Genomic DNA, 10,886 nt, shown 5'->3' with positions numbered 1-10,886 from the left:
TGATCTACCTGGTATCGTAACTAGTTTATTATACAACCTTGATCTACCTGGTATCGTAACTAGTTTATTATTCAACCTTGGTCTACCTGGTATCATAACTAGTTTGCCTGAAAGGATTTCTTCTAAAGAGTCTGGTAAAATAGTCTCCGATTCCCTTCAGAAACATATTTTAAACATTTTTTATCTCGTACATTTTGACAATAATTTGTCTACGTCCATATGCTTTTATAAATCAAGAGACTGCGGAAGTACTTTCAAAATGAATATACATTTAGAGATTTGCATGCCAGATTCATCTTTAAATTTGAATCTGAGTTTCAATGAAGAAAATATCGTCGTTTTTCTATCTAGAAAAGCAGTGAATTCTAAAAATGTCCACCATTGGTTTTACACTTTAAATACCAAGTCACTTTTAAATAGAAACTGCAATTAAAAATAATAAATGTAACGATTGAAACTTCATCCAGCAGACAGAGTGCCACTCAATAAATTCAGGGACACTTAAAACTAAACCGTTTTTTGCTCTTTCGATTTTCCCTATATCTATGGAATAATTGAATCAAAATAAAGAAAATAATAAAAGATAATTTGCTTTATTGTATTTTAATACAAGAAGTGTAAAAAATCAGTATTTCCATTTTTAATTAGCATAAAGTGCTTAAATTTCTTTTGTATTGTTTATGATTTATTCAAAAACTGCAGACCGAATTTTAACTTAAACATTGTTTTCAAAAAAGAATACTAATTTTTTGTTTATTAAAATTTTTTTTTTAAATTAGATTAATATATAAACAAAATGATTTTGATTAATGTAAACCCTGGAAAATAATATAATTTAAACCTGATTATTTTCGAAAATTAGATTTACAAGAAAAAGCAATAAGTGATAAGAAGGAGAACAAGAAATGATAATGAAAAAACATTTTTACATTTAAAGTCAATCAAATATACATTTGGGAAGTGATCACTGTATAAATTATACATTTTGGAAGTAACAACTTGGTGAATTATACATTTGGGAAGTGACAGCTTGGTAAATTATACATTTGGGAAGTGACAACTTGGTAAATTATACATTTGGGAAGTGGGAACTTGGTAAATTATACATAGTCAGCACTATACTTATATTTGAAAAGTCGCCAATTTGGAAACTGCCCTTGAAAAGCACTTAGAAAAATGTTTTACAAAAAATATATCTTTAGAAAATAGCTGGCATGTATTCTTCTGCCTGACAGTTCATTTTTAAACTTATAATTATGTAGATCATTGTAACAAGGTATAATTTTATTTTAATCAACATTATCTTTTTAATCTTTGCATAATCCTCCTCGTGAGCACACACTGTATTAAAGATTATAATTAAGGCAATCAGTTCTGCTTCATGATTTTTCATGTTGTTTTGACCTGCATAAGGTTTTCTGATTTTCTTTTTTGACATGACTAATTATATTTAAAGGTTACATTTTTCACAGAAATTTCAAGCAAAGAAGAAAAATAATATGTTTTCCTTTTTTATCATATCACTTTCATTAAATTTAGCAGCTATGGATTCAAGTTATATTTGTTGCATTCACCCTAAACTAAATCTTTCGGACCGGAAGTAAAGTGGGTTTTAGTGCAGAGTGATATTGGTCATAATATACTATACCTTGAGTAGGTATGGATATATGGTCGTTATATTACTATACCTTGAGTAGGTATGGATATATGGTGGTAATATTACTATACCTTAAGTAAGTATGGATATATGGTGGTAATATTACTATACCTAGAGTAGGTATGGATATATGGTTGTTATATTACTATACCCTGAGTAAGTATGGATATATGGTGGTAATATTACTATACCTTGAGTAGGTATAGATATATGGTTGTTATATTACTATACCCCGAGTAAGTATGGATATATCTTGTTTGTAGTATTACTATACCTTGAGTAAGTATGGATATATGGTGGTAATATTACTATACCTTGAGTAAGTATGGATATATGGTTGTTATATTACTATACCCCGAGTAAGTATGGATATATCTTGTTTGTAGTATTACTATACCTTGAGTAAGTATGGATATATGGTGGTAATATTACTATACCTTGAGTAAGTATGGATATATCTTGTTTGTAATATTACTATACCTTGAGTAAGTATGGATATATCTTGTTTGTAATATTACTATACCTTGAGTAAGTATGGATATATGATGGTAATATTACTATACCTTGAGTAAGTATGGATATATGTTGTTTGTAACATTACTAAACCTTGAGTAGGTATGGATATATGTTGTTTGTAATATTACTATACCTTGAGTTAGTATGGATATATGGTGGTAATATTACTATACCTTGAGTAAGTATGGATATATGTTATTTGTAACATTACTATCAACCCATCCAATATTGATATCTCCAATCACTCGCCCCGCCTCCTCACCCCCTGATAGGATTCGCTAAAACATAATTTATAGATAGCTTTGTGATTGATCAACGATCAAAGAGAATAAAAATAAAGAGATTTTTCACTCATTCTAACCCCTCTCTTGATATATAGAAATCCACATTTCTATGAGAAACCCGCATTTTTTTGGCAAAAACAATTCAGTTGATTTAACAGAAGTGTACGTGGACTATACTGGTTCTCAGAGGGACATCTTTGAGCGATAAAAGAATGTTAGTTGTAATTCATATTAAAATAATAGAGAATTATGTACGTGAATTAATATCGTTGAGAAGTACTCCCACTTCCCCCCTTCCCCCATCAACCCTTAGATTCAACAGATTAGCAAAGCTTTTGACTTTATTTATTCCCGTTTTTATTTAAATCTAAATCTTACCAATAAAACTGTGTCTTCATCCCCGTCATCTGGTCTCAACCAGCTGCGCACAGCGCCATTTTGTTTCCAACCATCTTCCCGGGTTTTTTGAAATATTTGGTTTGGTTTGTAGTTCCCTGTCGTTCTTCTGTCAAGACATTAAAGATTGTACATAACTTTTTTTTTTAAATGACCTCATTGAAGTAAATTTAACTTTTTACACTTGGATAATTTAAGAGTTAAAATCCAAATCAAACAAAGCAAGGTCAGTAAACATACATATAATTATGCTTGGTCTGGAATCAGTCAGGGAAATCAATGCACACAGCCAACTTGCCCCCCCCCCCCTTCACCAGCCACAGTAGAACAAGGAGGCCTGATTTTATGGTAAACATAGTTTTTATGAAAAAAAATTAAGATGATTTAACTGCAAAATTAAATTAGATTGAAATAGTGTCCAAAAAAAGAGAAAAATTGTTAGTCGTCTTTGATTTCAGATAGATGTAACACATCTAACAAGTTTTAGATCTTAATTTTTTTAATGAAAAAGAGACAAATTGGAAGTCGTCTTTGATTTTTACACGTCTAAGAGGTTGTTGGTCTTAATCTTTTTAAATGGTATGAATAAAAGAATTTTCGTTACTTGATTTCTTTTATTTAAGATTTCCTTATATTTTTTAATAGAAAATCATTTTGAATATAGCAAAATGAAATCATATTTTCAATTTATTTAATGTTTCCTTATCAGAGAGGCTGGTGAACACAAAACTAAATAAAAACAAAATTTTAAATTTAAAGTTGATCAAAATGAAGTCGGAAACTTTTGGATGTCAAGAATGCGCTGAGCTCCTCAAAGAGTTCACCTCGCACTCTCTCACTGAGAGGTAATTAACCTATTCAACTGCATCCCAACCAAACTTCCGACTGAAAAGCTGGAGGATAAAAAGAATAAGTAAAGGAATTGAATCTTCGCCACAAACTCATATTATACGTTAGATATTTTAAACTATGAATTTTGTTGGTTCAACTAATTTAAGCTTAAAATATCAAAGGCATTCACCATCAGGTTGCAAAGATATAGAGAATATGAAATTTGAGTTTGTGACAAAGACTCCATTTCTTTTCTTTCGACCCAACGTACGTTTTCTAGATATACTTGATTAAAAACATACCCATTGTACGATATTTAAACTGAAATAATTTAAAATTTTAATTGTAACATTTAAAAAAAAATATATAAAAATAGTTCAGAATTTCTAGGTCATGGAGACTAAAGACGTTTGTTTAAGTTGTTCTCCATTTAAAAAGTGTCATATCGGATTCACAATAGATACTCTTTAAACGCTTAAATGAGAAGCAATGAGATATTAACATCTTGAAAAGTGTTAAATTCTGACGATTCCCTTCATTGTCTTTAATTCTGTATAAATTTGCTGACAGATAATTTAAAACCTGAAATAATCAATTTTCATTTGTAAAAACAAGAAAATCTTATTTACTCTTGATCAGATAGAGATTTAAAGAGTATCATTGGGATTCGGACATGCTGCTCAAACGTTACAAATGAAGGGTTCTCTTTCTCTTTGTTTACCTAGTAGAACTAGATAAACACTCCACTGGACCCTCCATCCTCTCTTCATTCTTCATTCAGGCTTAATACAAATATAATTAATATCGTCGTTGTTTATATCAATACAATGAAGACGAGTTCATATTTTAATTTTGATTTCATACCAAGCTTTCAAAAAGCAGAAACACTTAAACAGTTAAACAAAGAGAAGTTGTCAACTAGCAGCTTATCTCTGTAGCTATGAAGGTAAACGTGTAATTTCAAAAATGATTGTTATTGATCAAAACATTTTTAGTAAAAAGTCGTCTTCATTTTATCTACTTCTGACATAAGAAAATTTCTGGTAGAAAAACATTGTTTTTTTCCACATTATTTATCAGATAAAGGTTGTGAATCGGGCATGCCACCCTACACATGGAGGATCATGTTAAATTGCGCAAACAATCCCTTTAGAAACTATACAATTAATGTTTATTAAGTCTTGAATTTAAAAGTTTAAACCAGAAAAAGGAATAAAACATGAAACATTGAAAAGAAATTCTAATTGAATTTAGTTTCTCAGAAGTCATTGTATTAAGGAAAGCTTAATTTAAAACACTTTATAAAAAAATCAAAATGATTAGTGGAACTAAAACAATTAATACAAAAAATATTCCCCCCCCCCTATTTGCTTTGTAACAACATCAAGAAAACTTAATTATTGCTTTAATGTCGTCTTACTATTCCACAGTTTTCTGGTTCTTACTGTACACAAATTTAACTTTCTCAAATTAAGGAAGATTTTAGCAAATGCAGGGTTACCCACAAAAGATGACACTCTAAAGACGACCTGTTTTCATTAAATTTGACGATTCCGAGGTTAAATAAAGTATTCTGCATTGGATGCAATCTTTTTATGGCTTAATCAATTATTATGCAAAAAGAAAAACAGTTTACAGTAGCCGGGAATATATTATATAAGTATAAGGAAACAGTTGACAGTTGCAGGGCATATATTATATAAGTATAAGGAAACAGTTGACAGTAGCCGGGAATATATTATATAAGTATAAGGAAACAGTTTACAGTAGCCGGGAATATATTATATAAGTATAAGGAAACAGTTGACAGTAGCCGGGAATATATTATATAAGTATAAGGAAACAGTTTACAGTTGCAGGGAATATATTATATAAGTATAAAGAAACAGTTTACAGTTGCAGGGAACATATTATATAAGTATAAGGAAACAGTTTACAGTTGCAGGGCATATATTATATAAGTATAAGGAAACAGTTTACAGTAGTCGGGAATATATTATATAAGTATAAGGAAACAGTTTACAGTTGCAGGGAATATATTATATAAGTATAAGGAAATAGTTTACAGTAGCCGGGAATATATTATATAAGTATAAGGAAATAGTTTACAGTTGCCGGGAATATATTATATAAGTATAAGGAAACAGACAGTATAAGTTCTTCTCTAAAGTCTCTTCCTTTGTGGATAACTCTGTAGCAAAAAAATAAAAAATCTGTTTAAACATTATGCTTGGATACTTAATATCTGACTAACTTGACACAGAACTTGAATAATCGAACACCATGAAGTTCTACCACGCTTAACTCGCGCTTCGTATATACAATACATATAAACATATGATAAACATACATAAAATATATATGTAAACATAAAAACATTTATATGTCACATATCAACCATTTTTATAATTCATAATTTTGAAACATACCAACAAATATCTATTAATATTTTCTTTAAAACGTTTAAAATATAAATAACTGTGCCACATATTTTCCCCTGAATTGTCTACAACCGAGTTATTCTAAGGTCGAAATAATTAAATATTAATTCCAACTTACACTAGAAAGGTCAAAAAAACTATATTTCCGTAGAAACATCAACTTATATTATTTCTTTCAGCAAATGGAACATTTTTAAAAAAAAATTTTTAGATTTCTTTTTTACTTATAAGTGCTTATTGGGCATTGTCGACGGAATTTCAAGTAACCCTTTGTCCGAATTTAATGAATTTAAGCCGCGTCTCAAAATTCCCAAAAACCGGTTTCAATCGAGCGCCGGCTTAAATCTTGAAAAATTTATTACAAATTTAAGTGGAACTAACCGTATTTTAGCCCCGGCTTAAGTTTAAGCCGTGGCTCAAATTCTTTAAATTCGGCCTTTTAATTAAGTAATTAAAATAGATAAAGATTAGAAGAGAAGGAGTCGGGTATTTATAACTCTGTAACTGGTCATAGGGTTAATTGAAATAACAACAACAACAACAACAACAACAACAAAAAAACAACAACCATACACAAAACTACGACAACAACAACAACACACATACACAAAACTACGATAACACGGGGTATATATTTCCCCGTTCACAAAAATCATCATCATTTGACATCTTTTACATTATCATTAGACCATGCGGTGTTTTCCTGGTGACTTTGTAGAAATATAGATCAGTTGTTTATTGTTACTGTTTATTGTTAATCATTATCAATTTCACACTTAGTCGACTTTTAAATAGAATCCTGGGATTTGTCAACGCACTCATAGATTACAAATCGATTACAGATTATAGACCATATTCACAGACTACAGATCAAACTCAGATTACATATCGATTACAGATTATATACCATATCCACAGACTACAGATCACGCTCAGATTACATATCGATTACATATTACAGACCATATCCACAGACTACTGATCAAACTCATATTACATATCGATTACAGATTACAGATCGATCACTGATTATAGATCACTTAGAAATCATAGACCATTCACAAACTACAGATCATACTTAGTAATTACAGATATCAGATCAATTACCGATTGAAGATCATTCACACTTACAGAATAGAGATCATACTCAGATCAATTACAGATTATATACCATTTACAGATCATTGATTACACAGAGATTACATATCACTCAAAGATAATTCACAGTTTGAAGATTACTCACAGATTAGAGATCACTCTCAGATTATAGATCACTCACAGATTTTCGATCACTCACAGATTATAGATCACTCAAAGATTATAGATCACTTACAGATTATGGATCATGCTCACAGATTATAGAACATTCACATTAGAGATCACTCACAGATTAGAGATCACTCGCAGATTAGAGATCACTCGCAGATTAAAGATCACTCACAGAGTATAGATCACTCGCAGATTCAGGAGAAATTATTTCCAAAACTAATGTCCCCGAAGATTATAGATCACACGCAGATTATAGATCGCTTACAGATTATAGATTACTCACAGATTATAGATCACTCACAGATTATTGATCACACACAGATTAGAGATCACTCACAGATTATTGATCACACACAGATTAGAGATCACTCACAGATTATAGATCATACTCAGATTAGAGATCACTCACAGATTATAGATCGCTCACAGATTATAGATTACTCACAGATTATAGATCACACACAGGTTATAGATTACTCACAGATTATAGATCACACACAGATTAGAGATCACTCACAGATTATAGATCACACTCAGATTAGAGATCACTCACAGATTATAGATCGCTCACAGATTATAGATTAGTCACAGATTAATTATAGATCACTCACAGATTATTGATCACACACAGATTAGAGATCACTCACAGCAAAATGTCGGCGGCAAACTCCTAATTTGAAGTAAAAATTTACGAAAGACGTAAAATCTTTGTCAACCCGCTCCTAAGTTTATAATTCGGTGGATATTGTAATTTTTCTGTCAGAAAGGATAGATAAGAAGGTTAGGGTGCGTAAAACTCTAACTATGTTTAACAATTTCGTGTGAGGTTTAAAAAGTCAATCAGTTGTCTTTAAAATATGTCAAATTTTGCACCACTGCCATGCAAATTAAATCCGCTCTGACGCCCTTTTGCGTAATCGCAAAATTAATGCAGTTTCTCCACGCATGCACGCGCACCCATGGTCAATGCGAAAAAAAGTTTTTGCGGTCATAATTTATTTTGGATTATTAAGATTTTCTTTTTTAGACATGGTTGAAGGAATTAAAGCTTGATATCGTATTTCAAGGTTAATAAGTATACCTTCCCCACTCTACTAGGGAGGGGGTGCAGGGACGCCATGAGCCCCGCGAAAAAGCCTCCAAGCCTCTGTATTCGCAGATGAGATTTAAAATCACCTATAATAAAATAGATATTAAAGAAGTAATATATATATACAAATTTTAATAAAATTTAATAGTTTTGCAATGTTTTTTCGCACAACTATTTAAAGATTAGATATTTTCTATAAAATATGTTATTCATTGCTTCTATAATACCTATTCTAACGTTTAGGGGTAGTGGCGTGGTCATTTATATTTATCTGCGAAAACGGTGGCTCGGAGACTATTTATTAGGGGTCATGGCCGCCCTGCGCCCCCTCCATCTCTCTACACACTGCACTATATAGATCTGATTATGTCCTTAAGTTAAAAATGTTGTGAGAAAATTCTCTTATCTAAATCACCTGATCTCGATATCAACTATGATCACTTTCAAATTTGATAGATAAGTGGTCTGATTAATTATATAGGGAACCCTAACTGCAACGATTTGATGCCGTTTAAACGTAAATTTTAAATAAACAGAAGTAGCTTGAAAACGAACTTGTATACAATCGCTATGCTTTATGTTTACTGTTCATGGAATTATTTCAAGTCGTTAACTTGAGTCTAAGAGACGTCTTCCTATTCCACAGTTTTATGGATCTCTTTCATCATATGAAAAATTTGGTACAGTGGTTATTAAAATAAATCAATAGAAATCATATGTTTAGTTTTATTGCTCAATCTGCCTTATTTTCAACGGAAAAATAAATTATTAGATTAGATTAGATTAGAAATAGTTAACTAGATTTGCACTATTTCAGACAGAAGTTTAGACCTTAGTTTTCGATGTCAACAAGACACTATAGCTCGTATTTTATCAACGCCAAACCAATTGGCGCGATCTTGTCAGCTATCGATGTCACAAGGACACTAGCTATTAATCGATCAATGCCAAACCAATGGGCATGATCTCAGCTCTTATGTTTCATGCAAGAACTCGTCAGCTATCGATGTCACACGGACACTAGCTAGTAATCGATTAATACCAACCAATGGGCATGATCTCAGCAATTATGTTTCATGCAAGAACTCGTCAGCTATCGATGTCACACGTACACTAGCTAGTAATCGATCAATGCCATCCAATGGGCACGATCTCAGCTCGTTAGACGTCTTCCTATTCCACAGTTTTATGGATCTCTTTCATCATATGAAAAAGTTGGTACAGTGGATATTAAGATAAATAGTAAACTAGATTAGCACTATTTCAGACTAAGGGCTCAGTAACATTATGCCTAGTTCCCGAATGCCTAGTTCGTGAATGCCAAGTTCACTATGCCTAGTTCATGAATGACTAGACAAAATTTTGCCTAGATTTCTGAATGCCTAGTTCATAATGCTTAGATAACATAATGCCTAGAGAACACAATGCCTAGATTCATGAATGTCTGGATGTTAACGTTTTCATTTTTTTGAAAAACGATCGTTTTGTTATGAAAACGACGATAAAAAATCGAAAAGGAAGGTTTTTAAGAATTTGTTTTTTATAACTAGCAAATCTTTTTTTTCAGAAAAAAAACAATGGGTTAATACAAACGAACTGTTGTTTTGAACTTATGAAAAACGAAACGATAAATTGAGCGTTTTGTAATTTTTTAACGGGGTAAATTTAATTTTTAATTTTTTTTTAACTGTAGTAATTAAGAAGTCTATGAATATCATGTATACAATAAAGCTCTTCGCTGAAAAAATAATTATTTAGATACATATGCTAGGATGTAAAAGCCCTACTCCATAAACTGCTCTCGAACCCGTATCTATCCAGGTACAATTAAGTTTTACTTAGCTATCAATAATAAACCCAGATACAATCTCATGAGCTATCGATGTCAACAAGACATTAGCTTGTATTCTATCAACGCCAAACCAATGGGCGCGATCTTGTCAGCTATGGATGTCATCATGGACACTAGCTATTAATCGATCAATGCCAACCAATGGGCATGATCTCAGCTCTTATGTTTCATGCAAGAACTCTTCAGCTATCGATGTCACACGGACACTAGCTAGTAATCGATCAATGCCAACCAATGGGCACAATCTCTGCTCGTATTGGTTTCAACTAGAACCGATTACTCTCTCGCTGTAATCAATTCTGAGTCTTTATATCAACTAATTTATTTTAGATTGCTATATTACAAGTTAACGTTAATCAACGTAATTTACAAGTTTTACGTCTATATACAGCATAGTTTAAGTTTAATGTACGTATTTAGGATTAGCGCGGATAGGTATAACGTAGTTAATCATTCACAATACATGTTTTAATTATGTTACGTAGTTGATGATAATCACATTTAGATTTACAGACAATGTACAACGTAATATATCTAGGCATATTCAGGT

At 31.4% G+C, this 10,886-nt stretch overlaps 2 protein-coding genes across 2 annotated transcripts in view; both read right to left on the bottom strand.

Moving 5' to 3' along the window:
• Positions 1-166, bottom strand: part of LOC111695524 (uncharacterized) — a 3,248-nt gene extending 3,082 nt beyond the window's left edge. The window contains exon 1 of the mRNA XM_023464893.1: positions 87-166. Within this exon, the coding sequence (XP_023320661.1) occupies positions 87-166 (80 nt within the window). The remainder of the gene's footprint in view (positions 1-86) is intronic.
• A 2,174-nt stretch (positions 167-2,340) lies between these two features.
• LOC111695523 (uncharacterized) lies at positions 2,341-4,493 on the bottom strand. Its single transcript, XM_023464891.1, has 4 exons — positions 4,406-4,493; positions 3,555-3,582; positions 2,836-2,962; positions 2,341-2,451 (listed from the first exon to the last, which is right to left on the bottom strand). Exons 1-4 carry the CDS (start codon positions 4,452-4,454, stop codon positions 2,341-2,343), a joined length of 315 nt encoding a protein of 104 aa, XP_023320659.1. The 5' UTR covers positions 4,455-4,493.
• Positions 4,494-10,886: the final 6,393 nt, after the last annotated feature.

The sequence above is a fragment of the Eurytemora carolleeae genome, unplaced genomic scaffold (genome assembly GCF_000591075.1).
Source record: "Eurytemora carolleeae unplaced genomic scaffold, Eaff_2.0 scaffold90, whole genome shotgun sequence".
Lineage (NCBI taxonomy): Eukaryota > Metazoa > Arthropoda > Copepoda > Calanoida > Temoridae > Eurytemora > Eurytemora carolleeae.
Note: the sequence above shows the minus strand (reverse complement) of the source record. Positions and strands in the feature narration are given on the sequence as shown.

What these genes read in the sequence shown, in the direction of transcription:
- LOC111695523 (XM_023464891.1), bottom strand. Translation starts at nt 4,454, where the DNA reads ATGAAGAGAGGATGGAGGGTCCAGTGGAGTGTTTATCTAGTTCTACTA. An exon ending in TCACCAGCCTCTCTGATAAG is followed by an intron (nt 2,963 to 3,554) that starts GAAACATTAAAT and finishes ATGTCTTGACAG; the next exon opens with AAGAACGACAGGGAACTACA. An exon ending in ATGAAGACACAGTTTTATTG is followed by an intron (nt 2,452 to 2,835) that starts GTAAGATTTAGA and finishes ATTATGTTTTAG; the next exon opens with CGAATCCTATCAGGGGGTGA.